Here is a 23,434-nt window from a genome sequence, read left to right as displayed (position 1 = left end):
TCTTTGACTAATGTTTATCAGACCACACAGAACAAGTGTGCAGTGGCATATATGTGAGCTTTATTAACAAAGACAGTGATAACAAACTCTTATTATAAGTGTTTTACAGGAGTGAACTCCTGTAAACTGGAACAGTCTGTTGCTCCTGAGTGTCAACGATAGGTATGGGTCATTTGGTGACTAGTACCACAGAACAATGAAAGATATTACAGTACATATTTCATATTGTTAAATGACGCATAAATGGCCATTTTTATTCCAGTGGAGAAAATATTGCTGGCGCCGGCTTGGTGTTTTTACTCCAATCTTTAGAGAGAACCTTGTAGACAGACCCCCTCACCAGCTTACACACACCGGTCATTAACACACTGTGCTGAGCTTTTGTTTAAGAAAGTAAATCATTTAAAGATATTCTCAGTGATGGCACAATCACAATAAGCAGCAATGTGTTTTTTATGTATCCTCTATTAAAGATAGAGATTTGGTATAATTTCTTCATTGGCTTTGGCACCGGCCTCAATGTGTCTCTTGTATTCAGTTGGAATGTATGATTATAAAATATACAGTATTTAACAGTACAGTACCCACCCCAGCACTGTGCAGCAGTTCTAAGTGCTCTTCACAGTGCAGGTACCAACATGTGCTGCACATCCACAGCATCTTTTTAATAAGGAAATTCAACCATTAGATTAAAAATAAAAAGCAAAATCTACAATATGATGTCCAACAAGAGTCCGCAATTTGGAGACACGGCAGCAATAACAACAGAAACGAGCTGAGCCACGGAAAATCCATTCTGAGATGATCCAGACATGAGTGCGTCAAAGTAGTTGGTCCTGTTGGAATAATCCAGCTGCTCGTCGGAGCTGTCAGCGTTGCTGCGCCGGTAGGCAGACGCGTACCATTTATCTGCCGTTAAAGCCACCGCGGCCCCCGCCGCCGCCGCGCTGGCCACCCTCACCGGGGACGTCCGCCCGGCCACCCGGAACCGAGAGCGGGTGCCACCATGGGCGCCCCCTCCGCGGTAGCTCCCCGCCGTCGAGCTGCGGGAGGGGGAGCCCCGAGAGGAGCCTCGGGATCCCCCACGACCACCTTTGGAGAGAACGGGCTCGCAGAGGAAAGCGCAGAGCAGGAGGCAGGTCCAGCAGGCTGCAAGTCCCCGATTCATCCCTGACATCTGCACAGGCAAAACATGTCAAAGGCCTACAGCCGATCTGGAATCAGCCATCCTTTCGGAGATTCCCCCCATTAGCGGTGATAATTACCAGTCAGGAAAGACATATCGCCTTCGTATTCATCTGCATTCTTCAGATATGTCACGCAATGATCAGTTATTTAGAAACAGACATGGTTAATAAAGAAATGATCATAATTTTATTAGGCCTGAAGGGGTTCATCATGCAACCGGGGCGCGGAGGTTATTTAAATATTAAATGTTCGTGTCATCATAGTCTACCACTTGCACGCATTTATTCTGGATATTGGGATTTCTGCAGTCTTAGAAATTAGCCACTGAGAGCGGATGAATTCACGCGGTCACGACGAATTTAACGTGGACAAACGTTCACGCACGCGATAAACATGACGCCGAATGCAGATGTTTACCTTCATCCCGTGTATTTGTATCCTGCCTATATTTTTGGGAGATGCCGTGATGAACGGTTGACATGGACGATGCAGCCTCACCCGCGCAGATTGAATCGAGGCCGCGCAGCGCGTTCACAGAAGCCTCGGGAGCGTGTGAATCTGTCGTCGTTCTTTATATGAGAATGAATAAAGATTTTAGACTGTTTCCTGGAGGATATTTATCTACAACTAAAGACATAAATGAAGAATTGTTATTTTTTAAACAGGGTACAGAGGATGCAAGTCGAAGATGACACATTTGCTTACTCCTCCCTGTTTAAACATAAAGTTTTTTTTAAAGGAACTGGTTGGTTTTCTGTGTATTCAGCCTCCTATCGCCATTCAAACACCATATATTTCTGCAAAAAGTCACATGCAGAATCAGCATCGAAGCAATGAGTATTTCCCACCACTAGATGGGGCTCTTGCGCTGCTCAGCGTTGCTATTTCCAAAAGTCCAGAAACCAACACCAGGCTACAAATATCACAGAAGATCATTTATCAATATCTGCTGGAAGGTTCCAGTTCAACACGGAGTGATAATAAATTCAAATTTGTATGATTTTTTTAATGTCATTACAAGGATTTATTTTAAGACCATATGTTGGACAAAAATTGGAAGGCAGCGGTGTGGAAAATACAGTCCACCTCATAAATTTAGACTGAGGCTGAGCTGCAAATCTCGGGTCTTTTGTTTCAATTTGAAACCATATTTTTTTCTTCAAAGAACACCAGAACAAATTGAGTTAGCGTGCGCTTTCTCCAGCCACTCCACTCATCTCAGGACACCTTCTTTTCTCTCTGATCTTCACACGGCGGCGACCCATATCGTCACAAGGCCATGGCCTAATTGATTTTTATTTTCATTCAATATTCCCTGGAGCTTGCTTTCTTGTCAACCCCCTGGAACAAAACTTCAAAAAGGTCTGAGAGAGAAAAAACGCCAGTCTCCTCACTCGGCGGGGAGGCACAAAAGTCTCCTGAGAAGGCCCCCAATAAAGAAGTTCCTCTTTGAGGCTATACCGAAAGGTCAAAATAATAAATGTAGATTCAATTGAGACTCCCCACACGGACAAAAGGGGCAAAACGTTACATTTTGGCAGCCTAGATCCTCATGGCGTGATAAACTCATTTATAGAAGAGGAAATAAAGCCGGAGCAGCGTGTGTCCAGAGAGGGAGAAAGGGGCTTTCAGCCCGACAGACAGGCCCAGTTCCTGCAAGGGCCCCGTCCCATACCAAATGCCCCCCTCTAAAATAATTATCAAATTCATAAACTAGAATTAATTTCCTGCTTTTTGTGTGTGTTTTGCATTGAATTAGTTTATATGAGCGTGTCTGTGCGTTCTCGTTAATCCTAAAAATAAAGAGTATTTTGAGAAGTTAATGATTTAGAATTAATTTTTGCAATTATTGAGCTCACAACATTTATAGACGACACACAGGCACGGAAAAAGGAGGAAAAAATAAACGAAATCTATGGCCTATGCGTGTACATTTGGTATCATGCGTTTATGTTCGCAACAGTCTTTTTTTTTAATAAATCGGGTTGCAGACGAAAAAAGATTTAGTCGGAATTTTTTTTCATTGCCATCCAGCTGGAATTTTTTTTCTGACTCGGATGAATAGCGGAGTGTTTTTCATTTGACAAATATTTTCATTATCTCACATTCTTGGCACCACATACCGTGTCAGAATAACACACTGCTGTCTGCTTCACATTATGCCCACCCAAGGGCGTCAAAAACAACATCGAGATCAAGCGATCATGAATTGGACTAATGACATTTTATACCTTGAGGGGGTCAATTTTTATCAGAGTTTTTTTTGTTATAGGTGACTGCAACGCTTGGAACATTACATTGACATTACAGTAGAGTGTATAACTACGAATAGTTGCAAACTATAATGTAGAGTGGATCTCTGATGATTTATATGTTTTGGACAAACATTTTTTTCTCTACGACTTAAAAAAAACTGAGCGCGTAGATAAAGCCACGATATTTAGCTTTAATGTTTAAATTGTGAGAATAAGAAATGGCTAAATCAGTCAAACTGGTTTCCAGTGACATCACTTCTGTTTTGGCGTCGACAAAGATTGAGCTAGATGTCAAGATAGATATCGACAGTAGTTGACCATTGCGGGACGCTGTTGCGGTTACTAGCTTGTTCTAAACGAAGGCGGAAGTACCATGAGGGTAATCTCTTGCTTGGTTCGATTTTTGAGGAATCTTCGCTTCCTCGTTAGTATGGTTGTTTTGAAGGGGATTCCGTCTGTTCTTTCGCCAGAGTTGCTTTATGCTCTGGCTAAAATGGGCCACGGGGATGAGCTGGGTATGTAGTTCCAAAATACATTACCTAAGATCCGTCTAGGTGGTGGAAACAGTAACATAAAATATGTTAAATGAAGCTAATCCTTGTGAACGCACCAGTGACAGCAGCACATTGACCTCAGGCTTTCCCCACCTGTTGCTACAAATATACTTTTGTATTTATTAAACTTCTCTACTGTCTTTTTTTCTTCTTCTTAAAGTTCTTGCTGATGCAAATTTCCCAGCGTCATCCATTTGTGCTTGTGGCCCAACAGAGATAAGAGCTGATGGTAAACATTTTTCCAAACTGCTGTAGTGTGCACATCGGATCCATTAATTATCCAACTGTATGTGATAATTATAGGTTTGGGAATCCCACTGCTTTTGGAGGCCATTTTGAGGCTTATGCCTTTGGACACCTATGTCACATCTCCGGTAATTCTACTGAGTCAAGCCTCGTTAGTGGTGCTAATAAGAAACATTTTAGTGGGGAATTTTTTTAAATCTCTTAATTATTGAGTGTTTGCTAATCTTCATTCCCAGGCTGCAGTTATGGAGCTGGTCGACAGTGACAAAACCAGAGGTTTAGCAGTCCCTGTGTGGGATGAGTACAAACAGCTCCTGAGTCAGGCTGGCTCTCAGGTAAACCCGCATATTTGAAAGTGATGTGATCATAAAACGAACAAAGCCGATCTGATTATTTGGATGTTTACACAGAGTTCTCTCGAGCTGGTCGAAAGGTTCGCCTTCTATGAACGAGCCAAGAAGGCCTTTGCTGTTGTAGCCACCGGGTCAGTCTTTCCTCAATAATAATTAGACATGAATCTTTTTCAACACAATTCAAAGGCAGGTTCAGTTCAGTTAAATCTTTTTATTAATACTAAATTGTCTTCTGTGTTTGCAGTGAGTCAGCTTTGTATGGCAACCTGATACTGAAGAAGGGGGTCATACCTGCTGGACAACAATGATGCAAACATGGAAGTTTTTAGATATTTCATATACTTTACAGATTCCACAAGACCAAATCAGCTTGTACTGTAAATATGATTTGTACCACAAATATATTTGAATAAATAAAACACTCATTCTTCAGTGGTGAGTTCAAGTACTTTCTGATTAAACTAAATCAGCAGCGGTTTCATTCCAAAGACTCCTGGAGGGGCCCCTCTGATTTGTGTGCCTGGTGTAGCCTTTGAGATCTAGCTTTCTTTGTTTTGTCCTTCTAAGGAGGTTTGTTTTTTGAGGGATCACTGGTGGTAGAGATCATCCAGGTCTTCCTCGGGTTCGCTGTGCTTCCTTTGGGATGGTTCATCAATGGGAGCAGCAGCTTTTGGGTCGCTTTGGAAAAGGAACTGGACGTCCTTGTGATAGAGGTCGTCCTTGTCCTCCTCAGGTTGCAGGTAAACTCTGACTGCGCTGTCTTCTTTTATCTTCTGTTCGCTCTCTGTTTGGACTTCAGAATACTGGTTGTCTCTGTGATACACGTCGTCTTCGTCCTTCTCTGGTTCTGAATAGGCAACACGGACCTCTGCATCAGATTTGGAGTCGGCCCCCAGTGGGGTCAGATATTGGAGCAGCTCCTCACTGTGTTTGTGGTAGACTTGGTCCCAGTCCAGCTCAGGTTCTTGTGATTGAACCCGACTGAAGACAGGGTCCATGTCCACCTCCTCCCTGTCTTCTTCAGCAGTTAGAGGCGGTCCATTCTGCTCAGCCACCACGCTCTTCCACACGTTCACACCTTGATTCATATCTTGAGGTCTCAATTCCACTCTCACGCGCAACTTTTCAGCGTCATGTTTCGACCTGAAATAAAGAGCAGTCAGATGGCATCTTTCCATCAATATGACTCAAATTAATTCAAGTTAATTGAAATAGCAGCTCACATCGTTTCCTGGATTTCTTCATTTGTCAATTTTCCCTAAAAAAACAAAAGAAATGGAAGAATTATTGTTTGTCTAAAGATGGTTCATGTATTACACAATCAAAGGGCAAAGGTCTTGTCAAGACACAGCCATGTTGCCATGGTAACTCAATATCAACGTATTTAGTTCTTTTTCACAGTTTGTGGAAACAAATGTGTTTGAAACTAGCAATGGTATTTAAAGTAGCCAATTAATGTGGCTTCTCTTTTTTTAAATGTAATTTCCACATGAACATGTTTTTAGAACGTTCTTTAACTGTCTTTAACTGTCTTTAGGTCAATTATTGTTTCCAAGCACTTTATAGAAAGCTGCTGAATTTACAGGCAGAAGTGAGATCTGGTGTACATACCAGCGGTAGATATGGCTTTGCTGTGATGGCAAATATCAAAAGAGAACAGAGAGAGAGCCTGAAAATGAGCAGACGGAAGGTCAGCGTCAAGATTGAGTGGCGCTTTACACAACGTCAAGTTAACGATCCGTCCAAAATCCTACCTAAATGTCGTCGCCTTCATCTTCGGATTTTCAAGGATCTGAGGAGCAAATTTTCAGATCACCGTCTGTGGGAATAATAAAGCAAAGTTCAGCCTATAAAACAGCCATATTTCCTGACCTTTGTATCTTTGAACCAGCGCCCCCTGTTGGTCACGGAAAGAATACATCTGAAAATATGAATCAGATTCATTTCTGGAATCTCAGAGTTATAAATCTAAATACATCATGTATGTTAGAGGAAAGATCAACAGGTTATGTAGACAAACAACCTGTTATAAATAGAGAATTTTAGTCTGGTTATCCTTGTTATCAGCAGTCAGCAATTCCGAACACATCTTTGTACATTCTTACAGTAGATTTTTGCCTTAATATTCATCTTTATACTAGCTTAAGCAACTCTATACATGTATATTTGACCTTTCAATATCCTGTTTATAATGCTAGGATTCTGATATTTAATAGCCACATACATTAGTTAAAACATAGTTGGAGTTTGAAATTCTATTTATTATTATGTACATGGCATAAAGGCATCTGATGCTGTCGGAGTCAGCCAAACATTCAGCCACAAAACATTAATATTCACCATGTTTGGTGTGTTTAACAGGGACTTTGCCCAGAGAGCACGGAGCGTATACCGCTTCAGTCATTTATTAAAACACACACACACACACACACAGATTGGAGGCAGATGATTGGACTGTGATCTTGGTGCCAGGCATAAACCTTACCATGCAACTGTTGAGTGTGTCAGCTCTAATCAGTCACGCTACATGAGTTAAAGGCATACTCATCATTCTTTAGATTATATCCCTTTGTGACTAAATGTCTCTAATATGCCTAACATCAAGAGCTTTTAACTCTAAGACTGGACCTTCATATGTGCAATTCCAATACAAACAAACCAATTTCATTTATGGCTGTTCTGAACATTTTACTATATTCTTAATACAGGCAGAAATAAATCTATTTCAGCTGAGGTCTTCAGCTTCAGTTTCAGGAGACAGATGATTCTACTGTATAGAATTATAAAAGAGCTCTTAAGGTAAGAATCTGAATAATGTCCTAATGTAAGTAGATTTAGCAAATGTAAACACACTGTACATTCCGTGTACATCACAGGAGCGAGGGACTTGGATGGCTCCAAAGTGTCTGCTGGTTATCTGTCTTCTATTAAATCCATATGAACAGGGTCCGTACGGGACCCCTCTCTTTACCTTTATTCTTAACTTGGGCAATAATTACTCGATTCGTTCTCTTTACTTAGACGGCAGTTTGTCTCCGAGTTGGATTAACGTAGAATATTAAAAGCATGTTAAAGTATATTGGAAGCCTAAAACCAACAAATTTAGAACAACATTGAAAAAAGCTCCTGAGCACATCGATTGAATCACTGTTGTCTTTAGTCTAAACAGGTGAGCCATTATTATGGCTGCACTATAGCAATAGAAACTGTATTGTTAAAAATCAAAGACGCTTGAAAATGCACCGCTTTGCTCATCACCACTAAGAGACTGTTAGTGTGGAAGATGATATAAGGCCCGCTATGTATTTACCTGCATGTGGTGATGCAAAGCTCCATCTTGTGTAATTTTTTTGCTCGCAAAATGCGGTAGAATAGAAAGCCAGGTCTTTCAAACTGGCAGAAAATATAAGGATAAAGCCCACTGGTGGGATATTTTTAGAGTACTGGCTTGGCTTCATCTGGTCACATCTCTACTGCTTCCTATCCTATTTAGCCAGGCGCACTATTGTGATTGATTAGCACCTCAAATGGGCCAATATTTTACATGTGAAATGCAGGCACACATGCAGGCTGTGTTTACAACACAAACTTTGGGGAGCAATCCCAGAATAAATTGCCTGCCTTTAAGTATTTAAAGGCAGCATTCAATGGTGATTTATGCCTGTAAGTGTGGGATGGAAAAGCTGCTCCAAATGTTGCAGCTTGCAGTAATTTACGACGGAAAACCACCAGAGTGGATGTTTGAATAAATTCCAGTTTTAATAAACGATCTGGACCCGCGTGAGTGTGCGTGCGCTCCCATTTCAGGACATTGTGTCGCTGCACACAGCCGATTAACCTGGCATCATAACGTCAAGAGCGCGCTCTGATGTCCCGTCTTTGCAGCAACACCAGTAATTACTGCTAAAAGTGAGGAATGCGGCCTTTAATGTGTTTGGACTTGACTGCAAATGAGATCTTAATTAACAATAAACTGGCAGAGAAAACAAATGGAAACCAGAGTCACGGGAGACAATCGCTTTGAGACATCAGGCTCCACGGAAAACCTCAACACAAACTGCAGCCTTGTTTGTGATGATTAAAATATCATAGATATTTAAAAAAAAAAGTGACTTATCAACACTAAAACAATCATCAGCACATAAACCTCGTCACCACCACTGCAGCTATCAGTAAATCCCATAAAGGTTGTCCCTGTGCGCAGGGCTATATTTGAGGCTAACCGCTCCTTTGTCTTTGCTCACAGTCTTCCGTCACACCCCCCCACACTCACAACATTCAGGAAAGCTGGGGTTTTCTAAATCACTGAAATTAACTCAATGATCTACAATTAAGTTAATTGAGGCCTCACCGACACCCATTAAACACCCATTAGACATCTTAGAGTGGAGATCAGCCCTGTGAATTACAGGGCTGAGGCCAGACCTCCAGGGAAGAGCAGAGGTGAACTCTGATGTTCAGGTAAACTCATTTTGCCACATCAGCAGCAGCATTTAACACTTTTTTTTAAAAATGAATTTGTTCTTCTAGAACCTCTCCTGAAAGAACCGGTCAGGATTTCAGGGGTTAAACCGAGAGGAGAGATGAGTCAGTCAGTCTGGGGCCCTGGGAGCACCGACTATCTGGCTCCGCAGGTAATGCCTGAGACAGTTTTCCAACAACAATAAAGCTGATGACAGCCAAGGTAGACAAATAAAGCTTCAGCAGCCAGACGAAAGCAGCTAATGTGTCTGATGACAAATCGTGGCTCCCTCTCCTCCACGCCAGAGAGGACAGCGAGGGGAAAATGATTTTTGCCCGGGGGAGCTAATCTGAGGATCTGCGTGGCAGCCATTAGCGATGCTAGCTCGTGCACATGACGTGACAGCATGTCCTAACGATAGAATCATTAGATCTTAGATACAGCATCTAAAGGGACACTCAGGTGGTCCCTCTTTGTCCTCCCTTCCTCTCGCACACAAACATATTGCGCACGCTATCACACCCCTCATAAACTCAGTAAACATGTGGAAGCAGTTAAACTCAGTTTAATGGCTATTTACGGTGTTTTGGACGCTTCTCATTAAGCATTTTTCCACCCCGGCAGAACTTATGTTTAGCAACACTGTAAAATGCCAACACTTGGCACATGCGGTTTGCCAATTAAGAGCTGCACGGTGAACTGACGTGCACTCGCAGTTAACGCATGTGCAGCAAGTTTATGGCTGCACCTTCGTTTTTCTTTACAAAATATAGCAATTTACTCCAAACCCTTAATAATTAGGCCAAATGATGTCACTTTGTAAGTGGAGCAGAGCAAAAGTAGCTACAGTTTGAACATTCACGTCATCAGGCAGTAAATATTTTCCAAACTTGTTTTTTATTTGAAGTTTCTAATTACGGCCATAGGGATGATTTTGATCCTGTGTTAAACAATTCTGTTGTGAATAGCATGATCTAACTTCATTTTGTAATGCTCAACTCTCGCCGACTGGGTATCGTCAGGGAAGCAGATGCTGCGAGGTTGTTTACGAGGGTGAGCATGACGACAAATATGCACCGTGCAAAAATTTGTTTGAAGCCGTTTCCTGATTTGAGCCCTTTCTGGAACAAACCTTATCCAGGCCTTTAAAACTCCAGTTCACAACACCAGGTGGTGCTTGTCAGAACACTTTGAGCTAAACACAATATGAATTTAAAGATGCAGACAGTAGCTGTAAGTGGCTGCAAGGTCGACCTCCAAACTCCACATTTTCTTTCTTCTTAATCGTTTCTGCATTTTACCCCCAAGTATGCAAAAACTCTCTGTGACGCTCTGTCAAACATTCTAACAAACATGCTTTTCCAGCTTTTGGTGTCTTTTATAAGAATCTTTAAAGTGACTTTGCCCAAGTTAACGTCCGGAGAACGAGTCTATTGCATTTACTGCAACCCACCAGCAGGGGGCATTACATATGTTTCACTGTCCCTTTGTAGGAAGTCTCCCGCCGTTTTACCGACTGTGTTTAATTACAAGACAAAAAGCTGTGAATTTATTCAACCAATACATCTTTAAGCCTGATGCTTGATGGTGGAGTCCACAAAAGAGAACAGAATCTTCCCTCCTGTGTCTCACCCTTTAGCCCCCCCAACTCCTACTCCATCGCCTGAATGCCTCCTCACTGGAGTCCACTCCGGCCCTGGTTGCCAGCTGGAGTACCCCTAACCTTTAGCCTCTGACCTCCAGAACCACAGAGGCACCGGCTGAATTTGCTCAGCGGGAGGTGCATCCTGGGCACCACTGTGATGACAACGGAGGGGACCGACAGCGAGTACAGGTGTTACAGATATTCTTCAAAGCTTCTCCCCTCTTTATATTTACAACATGTTCTACCAAAAAAGAGCACAGAAACGGTCAGGATCAGCCCGTCCCCCCTCTCTTTTTTTTTTTTGTTTTCCATCTATGGTGATGCTCCTGGGTCAAAGAGAAGATCCTGCTGTTCCCCGACGGAGCGCTGTCGGCTACAGAGAGGATCCAGTTACAAGAGAGCAGCGCTTTCATCATTATTGAAGAAATGTGCCTGCTGTCTTCCGTTACTTTAGCGAACCCAACGATCTACTCTGCTTTCCGTTTGTTCCTCAGCGTAAATCAGCATCATAAACACACACGATCACTGGACAAAGCTACGCTAATCTCAAGTTCCTGTGCCTCTATATGATGAGGAACCATAGGCTCAGCCTGTGGCAGCACAAAAGAACTTGGAGAATGTTTGTGTTTACTTGGTTGCGGCTTGACTGTAAAGCTATCAATTTAAATAAATCCCTCGTCTTTGGTCTTTATGATCATTGTCTGCGGCGGGACGTCTGTGGACATGCTAACTGTCCTCACAAGAGCAGAAAAACCCAACCAGGCATGTGTCCATCCTTGTCCTACAGTCTTTTTTTGTTCACACACCTTCCTCATTACTTTGAATGTCACAGACCATAATTGACCAACCCTGCTGGTTGTTTACTGGTGGAGTGGGAAACATCCTTTTACCTCTGCTTTCACCAAAATCAATTGTGAAAACACAGCAGATCAAACGAGTTCATTTAAGCCGACTCAAGTGTTGAAAACAAGAAGCTGTCGTCGATGTCTGGCGTAAAAGTTAAAACTACTTAGAGAAAATGAGAGTTTGGCTCAGATATTGACTTTTTCTCAATTTTCCATTTGTTTACAGGTTTACATCATCCATTTTGCTACACAGCTTTTCTCTGAGCCATTTTAGCGACTTTGAAACATGAAAACTCCAAATAGTAACAAGCTGGAATTCAACTCTAAACCTCCTGGCTCCGAGGCCTCTGTGCTCACCTCCTTGCTGCCATCCTTCTCTTTCTGATACCCTTGATTCCTGGCTTTTAGTCTCAAACGGTGCTAAACGATTGACACAAACAGTGTTTTCGTCAGTTTAAGTTGCTCAACAATGAGCTGATGTATTCGATGCTGCATGTAAAATACATTTCATCTGATACAGTTGCAGCAAATGTGCCACCACGAAAGGTCAAACTCAAAGGTCACCGCTCTCTTGGCAAAATAAACTAACAGAATAACGATACCGACTGTGTTCTCTCCAAACAAAGCAACACAAGATGAATCTCAATAAAGAAGGGTTACTATAACATTATTGGTTTACATAGCCCAGTGAACTTATCCCAGAGGAAAGATTCCTGCCAGAATAGGATTCTGTTAATGTCACCAAATCATTCCCAGCTGCTCCGACTGCAGGAAACGCTTCTTTTCTCTTAAAACCGCAGAGCAAATAGGACACGGAGCGCGCTGCTTTCACGTGCCTGCCTGTCCACGGAGGCTCTGCTGCAACTGTCTCTCCTGGTTTGCGTTGTGTTTTTAACGTCCTCCAGGGCTGCGGTCGCACTCTTTTGGTCTGCTTCGCTCCTGACAGCACCACTTAACCTTTTAAAAAATGGTGGCGCAACTTCAGAGGGAGAAATCCCTTTCCTGGTGTGAAGAGGTGCGTGGAACACCAGATCAGTGAGCGCTGATTCAATAACGATGGCGGCAATCGGCGAAAGGTCAGCCGCTCAGCGACCGCGGGCTCCAGAGGACATCTGAGCAGGCTTTGGTCTCATGCTTGTGAAAGCAGTTTAGCGGAGAGGTAAACAGCCCGGGGCCAGCAATAACAGAGTGGAACTGATTAGAGGAGGAGAAGGAAAGAGGGAGAAGGGAAGAAAAGACAGGAAAATGAGACAGGGACTGATAGCATCTTTTTACCAGACTTAATTATATTAGACTGCCGAAGACTCCGTAATCTGTATTTAAAGGTTATGTGAAATATAAACAACAGCAAAATCAAATAAAGGAGGAGGGACATACCCTGATGGATGCCATGATATATGAACGAACCCCCGAAAAAACACAAATATCACCCAATTCGTTTATCATTTGGTTACAACTAAAACGTTAATTCCTGCTTTTTTCAGGTCTAGACGGCACAGAATGATCACGCTTTTGTGGAAAACACTGTGAGTGAATTTGTCCAGGACAAATTATAAAAGTAGTACATGGTACAGCAGTTTATAAATATGGGGAAGATGGTAATTATGTTTTTATTCATATTACATTTTATTATATTGCTGCAGTACCGCAGACATGGGATATATTAATTTTCCATTCCTCCATCCTTCTCCATCACCCTCGCTTTCTCCATACCTCTTTTTTTTGTGAAAGCTGTTACTCATAAAAGTTAAAAAGCAAACATCAAAAAAAAGGAGGTGTGACAGAGCAGAGGGAGGCGCATTCTTTCCTGGCTTCATGGGGAAGAGTTAAAGCGGGGCAAAAGCAACTTCCAGGATCTGGGATGGGAGCAGATTGGGGAGGGCAAAAAAGATGTGCAAAAAAAAAAATAAAAAAAAACCCACTGCATTTTCACTGGAGGCGAAGGGAAAGAACCACGCCTTTGAAACACAACGGGTGACAACCCATCTTCTCCCCTCGTCCCTCATCACCTCATCCCGACATGGCTATAAGCGACACTAAAGCGGCGCCCAAATAGCTCATCTCCATCTTCTGTGTGTCCAGAGAAGGCAGCCATTGTGTGCCCGTTCCCCTTTCCCCAAGTCAGCTTCCTATTGAGGCTGTGAAAGGCTCTTTGAGGGGCCCTGTTTTGGCTGCGCAGCTCACCTGCAGAGGGGAAACTATGGCTCCATTCTGCAGCCCAGCAGCTGCCAGGGCAGAGAGGCTGGCACCCAGTGGGAGAGAGAAAAGCAGCCACAGAGCCTTTCAATATGAAGCCACTTAGTAACAGAAGGCATGTGCCAAGCCTGCAAAGTCAGGATGAAGTGTCACCCTTTGGACCACGCAAAATATTAAAATTGTGCCTCAGCTCCCTTTTCTCTCGAGTCCCAGTGGAACCGGCAGGTACGAGTAAAGACCCGTGGATGGGGGGAACGGCCAGGACGTCTGCTGATAAAACTAAAAGGAAACAGGGTTTTTTAAAAAAGGGCCTCGCCAACGAGTGGCGGCAAAACAGAGGACGCCGCGTCACGGCCGTGAGGGACTCGGCGGCTGCGAGCCTGTGAAGAAAGTTTCCCCGAACAAAGCCCCTTTTCTGTCAGCAGGCTAGCTCCCACACTGGCGCTAATTTACGATGCCCTCACAGCGATTTCCACAGTCGGAGGAGTTCAATTGCGTTTTCCAGCTCATTAAGCATCAGCACCACAAAAGCTTTCATCTTCTCTTCCATCACTTCATCCCCCTCTTCTCTTCTCTTCGCGTTTCACGACCATTCGCTATCTGCCCGCTGTTTTTTTTCTTCTTTTACCAGCATCTAATACGAGTAATAAGTCCGTTTGTTTTTTTTCTTTTATTTGTTTGTTTGTTTAACAGAATTTCCAACATCTGAAAGCTCTCCTCGTGGATGGAGAATTTAATGGTTGTTTATTCAGGGGCCTCTGCCAGGCCCTCCCATCTCTTTCAACTCCTCATGAGACGATGTGGAATCTATTGTAATCTCAGAAGCATCAACTCATATTTGTTCAGGTTGTCACTGCGTTGACATCACAGGCGCACATATTCTCCCACAAATACACATTAGAGCTCTGAGTATGTTTTGATTGAGGCCTTTTTATCGTTGGCGTCAGGATTTACATGTGAAATGAACAAGACAGTCGAGTTACAGAAGGTTTGTGACCTCGACATTAATCTGATTTAAATTCTAGTTGAGGGGGGGGGACAACTCAGAAACTGCAAGAGTGAATGCATCGGACTGTTCTCACCGTCCCAAATTGAGGCCTGTAACCCCAATTTGTTCCAGTTTTGGCTCCTCTGTAGTCCCCATAATCAAAGCACAACATACAAGTTTCTCCATCTCATTGACTAGAATTTTCCTTTTATGAGCCTGAATCAAATAAAATTTTTACAACAGTACTGCAGATATGATGCATGTGTTGAAAACCAAGTACTTATTACCAAACAGTAGATGACAAATTAAGAGCCCCCCTGCTGGTAGGCTGCTATAAAAGGAAAAAGCCCTCATTAGACTCTTGAGGGTGCGTTCAAGTGTTCTCTGTTCTGAGCTGCTTCTTTTTTAGATACATATTTGATGCAAAAGCAGTTTTGACTGGGATAAGCGAAGCTTTCTTTGTGTTTTCCTCTTAGCCTTGACTGGCTGTTTCTCTTTTCATTTCACAATCGTCTCCAAAGGCACCTCTGTGTTCTGTTGCCGTGCTCCTTGCTTGTGTTGCAGCCTCCACTTTAGCGGGTTGAGACGAGGCGGTTTTAACATATTTGGGACGCGTTTCAGTCAATTAGTCAGTCAACAACAGCTGTTTAGCATAAACCAGCTGGCAATAGGCCAAAACTGAACTGTTTCCAGTGTTGTCTCCCACCGTGGTGTGGTCTGTCATTATAAATATAGATGGGTTTGTGTGTGTGTGTGTGTGTGTGTGTGTGTGTGTGTGTGTGTGTGAACCACTGGAATGATGCATTTAAGTGCTTTTTCCAGTGAGCTACTCTATATTTAAAAATACAGCAACAGTGATGCTACCTGAGTGAGAATACCTCCAAGTGTGTGTGTGTGTGTGTCAGGTTTCCGCTCCTTCCATTAGTTCTACGATGCCCTTCTGCTGTCATCACATCCCACCACAACGCCTGCATAGCTGGCATAGCCGGATAATAAAGCATCTATGATAATTTGACATCCCGGGCCTGTTTTCCTGGACTGTTCTTGTGGAGCATCAACATTATTATCAACACTGAGTGCAGGCTAAGTCCCCCGCTGCTGTCAACGCTGTCACTGAGCTCACCCCCGGGCTCGTTTCAGGTCCAGAGCGGGTGTCTGGTTCCCTTTGTCTACCCTTCGTTCCCTCCCAGATTACAACAATGAGGCAACAATATCTCTGTGTTCACCTGTTAGCACCTGGCGCTGCGGGAAAAGCCTCGCCGGCGAGCGCCCGTCAGCCAGCCACTCTGCTCGTCCCTGTCAGACGCCATGTGGAACGCGCCGTCCTGTCACCAAATCCAATAATCTACACACAAAACACACAGGAACATAACAATCCACTCACCGCTCGTATGTCAACGCTTTCCCCTAGCGGTCGACTCCTGCTAACATATAGGGGATACATGAAAAGCACTTAACCAATCAACAACCCATCGGGTAATTACAAAGGCCGTGGGTGTCAGCTGACACGACTGTTCCGTTCGAGATGCCATCCTTCCCATAAGTGCTTAAAACAGAACTCAGCATATCCTTCTGTGTGACACATTTACATTTAATGTGAAACTTCGGACTTTTAGGGTTGCAGCGTCCTGAATTTGGAATATTAAATGAGTCTGTGGATTTGTTCTTTCATCTCTGTGGTCTAAATAGGACCATAAGAAAGGAGGCAAAGCTCCAGGTGTAGGCTGAAGCATGAATTAAATGCTCTTTTATGTTTAGTAAAAAGAATTCATTCTTAATGCTATATTCTATAAGCTGGCGTTGATGAGGCCTTCAATCACTTCCGTGGTTTGGCGCCACCTGGGGCAGGTTAGAAGAGGAAAACCTGGAACGTTCTCCGGTCAGCGGGTCACATCAGCCCTTTTCTTGCCGTTGACAGGTTTGAGCCGATCACAAGCATGTGCACCAGCTCACGTGTCAAACTGCGCTGATGGCGTGAAAGATGAAACAAGTTGTCAAAGCCGACATGTTGTTGCAGTTCCCGTTCAAACCCAGATCAGATAAGGGGAAACATCAGTGAGAAGACCTCAGGCCCTCCTGACTCCTACGACTGTTCTGAATGAAATTAAACTTCACCCACTCACATTTTGGTTTTATTCACAACAAATATTCCACGGCCTTTGAAGGCAACAGTAACTTTAAATTAGGGATAAATTTCTCTCCAAGCACGAGACACATTGATGTGATTAACACGACTCTTCTCCAGGTGAGAATAAAAACACCACATTCTCAAAGATGTTGGCAGGTCCACTCAGACCAGACCGATGCTGCCATTCCGTCTCTGTTAAAGGTGACACGCTCTCAGCTCCCGCTGCTTCCTTCATAAATCTTTCTACCACATGACTCCAGGGCCCGCTGTCCTGCCAACTCTTATTAAAAAAAAACAAAATTAAACATACAAAGCTTGCTTTAATGTGTTTGGCTCAAGAGGAACCCATGATTACCTGCTTGATTCCCCACTTTGGCAAATAGTGTTTACATTTTTCATTTCTCACGTATGAGAAAGATTCACGTATGAGAAAGATTTATGCATTTGTCTTAATGGTTTGTTACATCTTTGCACTTTTAATGTCAGAGAGGTGAGCTCATCCCTCGCCTTTGATGTGTGACGGCTGCTGACGTCATCAACAGTCAATTATTATTTGGTTATGAGACTTTGTTAAATCGAGAGAGACAGGGGCGAATGAGGTTGCCGTGGAAACCGGCGAGAGACGTCTCACGACCCCGCACGGATGTCTAGGTCGGCGTGCGTGTACACGTCTCTCCGTGGACCCTCAACAGGACGGACAAGGAGAAGATTCAAGTGGAGGGAATGTTAGAAAATAAGGAAAAAAATAAGAGGCGATGTCTCGGCACCTTTTGAAAACTTGAAATGGATTTTTTTGGCTCAACAATTCTGGTTTTGTTTCTGTATAAAAACTAAAGGTTCAGTCCGAGGATCAGTTTGTGCCGCATATTTGCACATTGCTTCCGAAAGGCCTGCCTGCAGATAGATTTCCCAAAGCAAAAAGGGTCTTTTCAAGCAGGAAACATCATTTTAATGCTCATCATGCAGCAGCAGAGGAGCACAGAGATCCCTCTAAAACTGGAGCCGAGCAAGAGTGGTTGTTCACAGTGAGTAGGGGAGAATGTAATATTGTCAAGCAGTAAATTACAGTTATTGAAAGCTTGTATGGTTAACCAGCGATCCATCACTGTCACGCAGAGCAGCGGAGGCAGAGAGGGAGCAGACAGGCGCCAGGCACAGCGGGATCAAAAGCAGAGAATACCTCGGGCATAGAAACGGTTAACTCCATTTAACCATCGGTGCTGCAGACGTAAATTCTGCGCGTTGTTTTGGGCCCCGCAACTATCGGTGTCAGAGGGAAACAGCCGCGCATGGAGTTTCACTGAGGAGAGGAGCTGCAAAACAAGGCTCCCGTCAGCCAGTCTCTGCAACATTAGTGCGGTTTCACTGTCTCGCTGAGAGAACATGGTCGAAATATGGAGACTACACAAACATAAATAATGTAATTACAGGCCAGGAGATACGGTGACATTAATATGCCATAAATCTGGGCAAATTGCTTTGCTGTTTAAATGAAACGTGGTCATAAATTTTACAATAAACAACATGTTCTCACTGTTTTCAGAAAGGTCCCTGTGTATGTGTGTGTGTGTGGGGGGGGGGGGGGGGGGGGGTTACCCTCAGGCAAAATAACATCGCAATAATATTAAACAGAAACTTTGGGATTAATGACATGATACCAAAATAATCTAATTCGAAAATGATATCTATATATATTTATACGACTCTCTCTATGTTTGTATTAATGCGGGCAAGCTTTAAAAAGACTTATGCAATATATTGTGACGACCTACCCCACTGACCCTCCCGGTTTGTGACAATATGACAAATATTACTGTAAGAAAAAAGAAATCCGTATAATCGTCTAGATCTTCTCCTCAAAGATGATATCAGCTAACAGTGCACGAGCACTTGAAAGCCCCTGGATGTCAGAGCGCCATATCCAGCTGATCTCACAGCTGGAGAAGTCACACAAGAAACTCGGGATTGTTTTAATTTGCAGCGTCGGAACTTTGCGCACCGCCTCCGGTCGCCGCGGGGAAACAAAACGCGCGTCCGTCGCTGCGGGCCTGACCTATCGGAAGTCAGGAAAGTTGGATCACGTGGGAAAAACCCGCCGCGCTGATTCGCAGGCGGCGAGATGAAAGGAGAACTCGTGGGCCATTTAGTGAACGAGGGGCAGCTCCGTGCGTAAAAAGCTAAAGTTGGCCAAAGTCGCCGGACGCTGCGCGTTAACTGGTTCCGCTGAGTGAACAGACGAAGACGAAAAGTTGAGACGGACACAGGGACGGAGAAATTTGTTTTTTACGCATGCATGGCACCACAGTCGTGCGTCATGAATCCTGCGCAGGGATCGCCACCCTCTCTCGCTGCGGAGGAGAGCGCTGTAGAAGACAAAGCGGCCGGTGAAACCGAGGAGCTGGACCTGTCACCTGTCAGGAGGTGTAAAAACAAGACCCATAACCTGCCTTTCAGCGTGGAATCCCTCATATCAGAGAGGACGCCGGAGAGAATCCGCTTCTCCCCGGACAGACGTCAGGGGTGCGTCCGGTCAGGGGAGACAGAGTGCGCATCCCCAAGAGGACTTTATGAGTCCAACCAGGAGACGGTGGAACTCAGAGACAAAGAAGGGGACCACTGGAGTCACGCACCCTACACATCCCCTCCAAGTGAGTATGAAATCACTCAGTTTGGTTCAAGTTTGATCCTGGTTCTGGAAATCTGTCTGAGGCATTTTGCGCTGTGCGTAAATTGAAGGAACTGTATCATTCGTAATTAAATCCAAAGATTAAGAAACTTCTTATTGTTGCTTTACTTTTATCAGTCATAAATCGCTATTCTCCTGATATTAATCTCTATATTCTTTTTCCAGGACTCCCCAGTCCGGCTGCGTGCAACCTACGAAAACACAAAAACAACAGGAAACCCAGAACTCCCTTCACCACCTCTCAGCTGCTCTCTCTGGAGAGAAAGTTCCGTCAGAAACAGTACCTCTCCATCGCGGAGAGAGCGGAGTTCTCCAACTCCCTCAGCCTCACAGAGACACAAGTCAAGATCTGGTTTCAAAACCGCAGGGCCAAGGCCAAGAGACTGCAGGAGGCCGAGATGGAGAAACTGAAGCTGGCAGCGAAGCCTCTGCTGCCGGCCTTCGCCTTTCCCTTCCCACTGAACGCGCCGATGGCCGCACCGGCTCTCTACGGCGCCTTGAACGGACCGAGACCCGCCTTACCTGCACCGGGACTATTCAGAGGAGCTTATGGGATGTACTACCTGTCTTAATCCTCCCTAACTTTAAACGCGTCGAGGAAAGTGCCTTCACAGAGAAAACAACCAACCCTGCAAAAATGTCCACCCCACCAGTCAAACAGTCGAAGCCTTAAATTTGGCTCAATTACAGGACTTTACGGAGAGAAAAAAGGAAGGAAGAATCCAGGAGATTCGGTTCACACAGGAGTGGAATGGAAGCATTAATTAGACCTTTACATAATATCGAATTAGGAAGCTTCATCTATTTATTTGTCTGCCACTTATTTCTTAATTCGTCCAATTCTGCAGCCTAAATACTGTCTTTCCTTTTTAAATTTCAAATGGAACTTTAAACAAATTAAAAGCTGCAGTTACAGGTAAACAGAGGGTGAACTGTGTAATTAAAGGCCTTGATGATTTTTTATTATGGGGGTCTGTTCCAAAAACTTAAGAAAAAGCATCTAATTAATGACAAAAACCCCACTCTTGACAAGTTTAAATGTATATCTTTGTTACAATATACTGCTCAAAACGTGGAAAACAACAATTATTTTTAATTATTTCGCATCTGCAATGATCGCAGCTATTTTTAGAAGAATTTGTGGGTCATAAATGGCTCGTTAATGCTTTTAAGTACAAGTTTTGAGAAATTTCATTAAGTGAAAAATACAAAGCGACAGGAAAATAGCCCTAATTCAGAAATGTTTTTGTACATGATGGGTGGGACCTTTTATACAGCTATTAAAGTTTATTGCGTAAATTTAGACATTTCATTCATTTATTGCTCTTTTCTAAATGTTCCATCTGCTTTCAGAAATGTTCACATTTTTCGCAACACAATATTATTTTATGTATGACCTTTACGTAATATCTGTTCTTTAAACATACAATTGGATTTATAGGGTCTATTTGGATATCACCTCACAGGATGATTTTTTTATATAGAAAAATGTATATTTTAAATAAATGTAAATGTGACCTTTTATTTTTGGGACAATTTCAACAAAAAAGGTTGTTGCATGTGGGAAAATCAAAGGTATTATTCACCACTCAAAGAGACATTTTAAAAAGTACATTTTATTACGCGAAACCATTTAATGCAGAGTTACGATAACTTATATAACTTCACATATTCATTCTATAGTGTGAAAGAATGGCGGCATACTGATGATTTCTCATTTTCTTTTTCCTCGTCGGCCTTTGAAGCCTCGGACTGAGCTGTGACCAAAGCACACATTTGGAGGGACCCTAAGAGGAGAATAAAAATGCTACTCTAGTATTTTTTAACCAAATTTTTAACTAAATTTCTAAGAGAATTCTGATTTCTTAATATGATCTTATTCAAAGTTGATCATAATGTTTGTAAAGATGATTTGCGGAGATCTAAAAGCTTTTTCTAAACACATTAATTCAATAAATAAATAAACTGAAGCCATTGAAAGCTTCTCACCTGTAGGAGAAGCGAGGTTTTGGTGGCGCCGTGCTTGTGTCTGCGTTACCGTGACCTGCATCAGAAAAATCTGTATCCTCCTCAAGAGATCCTGACTTTGTATCCCCAGTAGCTTCCTCCGCGACCACATGGGTCTCCATGGATTCCTCATGCTGGGGATCGTTGGATGGCACATCACACATAACTTCACACACACCCTCGGATACACACACATCTTGCACCACCTCCATGGCTGTGTTTCTCTGCTGTTGTCTTCTCTGTCCGGCAGCTCTATCGGATATAGGAAATATGATAGTCATAACTAAAGGACAATGTTTTCACGTTTATTTATTATAATTTGACACCAATGAAGCGCGAGGATTTCTATTTACAGGTGCTGCCATCTAGTGGCGCTGTGCGGTAACTGCTGACTTACCCTTTGTCCTTTTTTCTTCTGTCAAATCTGAAATCTGCAGGGTATTTGTGGACATTTATTAGATGATCCTTCCTATGTTCACTCGTTCTGAATTTCTGTCCACAAACCTCCACCAAACACTTATACTGAAAAGGTGAAAGAAAAGTATAATAAATACTTTTATACTATTTACACTATTTTATACTTGACCCGACTCCATCACCGCATCTCGTTACCATGTCCTGTTTCTCTGCAAGGATAGTGAAGAGGCTGTCGTGCCACTCCTGAATGTGAATGTCCAGGAGATGGGCAGTGGGGAAGGAGCGGCGACAGGAGCAGCAAACATGTCGGTGCAGGGAGTTGTAGTGGTGTTCAAACTCCTCCAAAGTATTGAAGACCGCACAGCAACCAGTAATGTGACAGGCAAACTCCGACACACTGAAAATGAGAAGAGGAAAATAAAGGAAGACAGATAAGAATATCTCAAGGTAAATTCAAGCAGCATCCATTCTCACTGGACTGTTCACATATTCCTGATTGATGATTCCGAATTAAAATCAGCCAAAGATGATAACTCTCGTTTTACTATTGACCTTTACAGGCTCGGATTTTATTTAAATGACAATGAGCCACAGGTTCAACTGTGTAAAAAGATTTAGTCGCAATCCCACCTGTTGTATAGCCAATGTCAACAAACCACCACAAAAAACAATGGTGCTCTTCATACCTTAGACCTTTCTTGTCATCTGCCTCAGACATGTAAAGATCCTGTAGATACATGTGTCTGCAAATGTCCCCATCCTTTAAACAGCGCAGACAAGTGATACATCTATGTTATGGCAACTCTGGCAATGCGGTTGAGGATCCGTCTTTAAGTTGTTCCTGCGTTACCTCAAAGAATTCGTGATCCTTGTTCAGGTGGATGAGCTGCGGGGAGAAAGTGAACGGATTTCCCTCCGCACCTTTTCTCGTGTCTGCGTTTCCACTGGTACAACCGTCATCTCCGTATTTTACCACTAAGTGGTCGTTGGACAGCAGTTGACTTAAATTTGGCTGTAACATCGTTAATGTGTTTTCATTCTGGCGAGATTTTAAAGTATCTGCTGCGACTCTATTACGTTGGTGCTGTCGCAGAATGACGACGTCATCCACTCGCCCAGCTGTTGTAAATAGAACGGTGACATAGCGCCCCCGTGTGGCCAGACCGAGCATGTAAACTGCCCCAGTCGGGTTGGAAGCGGTCATTTAACAGCCGCACGTTTACTAAGGTTCCAAGTGTATATAGAACTTCATGAGAAAGGGGATGAGTTAATTACATTTATTTGATATCAAACATGATTTTAACTAGCTACCATATAAATCGCCAACTGCTGGCTTGATACATTGCAAAAATGTAGCACAATATTGTTTTCATTACTTATATATGTTGTTGATATCCCTTCTAATGCCAGTAAAATTTCCGTTTTCAATTTGACGTGAATTAATTGTGCCGCTAGATGGCGACA

General features: G+C 43.2%; 5 protein-coding genes and 1 long non-coding RNA gene across 6 annotated transcripts; 2 read left to right on the top strand and 4 right to left on the bottom strand.

The window, feature by feature from the left end:
- Positions 1-38: 38 nt before the first annotated feature.
- On the bottom strand, positions 39-1,748 carry sprn (shadow of prion protein). The gene is made up of 2 exons (XM_057047409.1): positions 1,606-1,748; positions 39-1,177 (listed from the first exon to the last, which is right to left on the bottom strand). The coding sequence occupies exons 1-2, from the start codon at positions 1,609-1,611 to the stop codon at positions 710-712; spliced, it is 474 nt and encodes a 157-aa protein (XP_056903389.1). The 5' UTR covers positions 1,612-1,748; the 3' UTR covers positions 39-709.
- Positions 1,749-3,812: 2,064 nt separating this feature from the next.
- fuom (fucose mutarotase) lies at positions 3,813-5,028 on the top strand. Its single transcript, XM_057047406.1, has 6 exons — positions 3,813-3,958; positions 4,158-4,226; positions 4,301-4,371; positions 4,480-4,578; positions 4,654-4,727; positions 4,841-5,028. The coding sequence occupies exons 1-6, from the start codon at positions 3,817-3,819 to the stop codon at positions 4,902-4,904; spliced, it is 519 nt and encodes a 172-aa protein (XP_056903386.1). The 5' UTR covers positions 3,813-3,816; the 3' UTR covers positions 4,905-5,028.
- On the bottom strand, positions 4,793-6,421 carry si:ch211-217g15.3 (uncharacterized protein LOC368914 homolog). The gene is made up of 4 exons (XM_057047400.1): positions 6,351-6,421; positions 6,208-6,265; positions 5,820-5,854; positions 4,793-5,739 (listed from the first exon to the last, which is right to left on the bottom strand). Exons 1-4 carry the CDS (start codon positions 6,368-6,370, stop codon positions 5,184-5,186), a joined length of 669 nt encoding a protein of 222 aa, XP_056903380.1. The 5' UTR covers positions 6,371-6,421; the 3' UTR covers positions 4,793-5,183.
- Positions 6,422-6,668: 247 nt separating this feature from the next.
- LOC130533752 (uncharacterized) lies at positions 6,669-17,231 on the bottom strand. The gene is made up of 2 exons (XR_008952652.1): positions 15,959-17,231; positions 6,669-12,742 (listed from the first exon to the last, which is right to left on the bottom strand). It is a non-coding gene; the product is annotated as an uncharacterized LOC130533752 (long non-coding RNA).
- A 1,522-nt stretch (positions 17,232-18,753) lies between these two features.
- msx3 (muscle segment homeobox 3) lies at positions 18,754-20,849 on the top strand. Its single transcript, XM_057047392.1, has 2 exons — positions 18,754-19,508; positions 19,712-20,849. The coding sequence occupies exons 1-2, from the start codon at positions 19,154-19,156 to the stop codon at positions 20,116-20,118; spliced, it is 762 nt and encodes a 253-aa protein (XP_056903372.1). The 5' UTR covers positions 18,754-19,153; the 3' UTR covers positions 20,119-20,849.
- A 293-nt stretch (positions 20,850-21,142) lies between these two features.
- On the bottom strand, positions 21,143-23,110 carry znf511 (zinc finger protein 511). Its single transcript, XM_057047353.1, has 6 exons — positions 22,821-23,110; positions 22,657-22,730; positions 22,166-22,367; positions 21,951-22,075; positions 21,536-21,805; positions 21,143-21,333 (listed from the first exon to the last, which is right to left on the bottom strand). The coding sequence occupies exons 1-6, from the start codon at positions 22,989-22,991 to the stop codon at positions 21,261-21,263; spliced, it is 915 nt and encodes a 304-aa protein (XP_056903333.1). The 5' UTR covers positions 22,992-23,110; the 3' UTR covers positions 21,143-21,260.
- Between the last annotated feature and the right edge of the window lie 324 nt (positions 23,111-23,434).

The sequence above is a fragment of the Takifugu flavidus genome, chromosome 11, assembly GCF_003711565.1.
Source record: "Takifugu flavidus isolate HTHZ2018 chromosome 11, ASM371156v2, whole genome shotgun sequence".
Taxonomy (NCBI): domain Eukaryota; kingdom Metazoa; phylum Chordata; class Actinopteri; order Tetraodontiformes; family Tetraodontidae; genus Takifugu; species Takifugu flavidus.
Note: the sequence above shows the minus strand (reverse complement) of the source record. Positions and strands in the feature narration are given on the sequence as shown.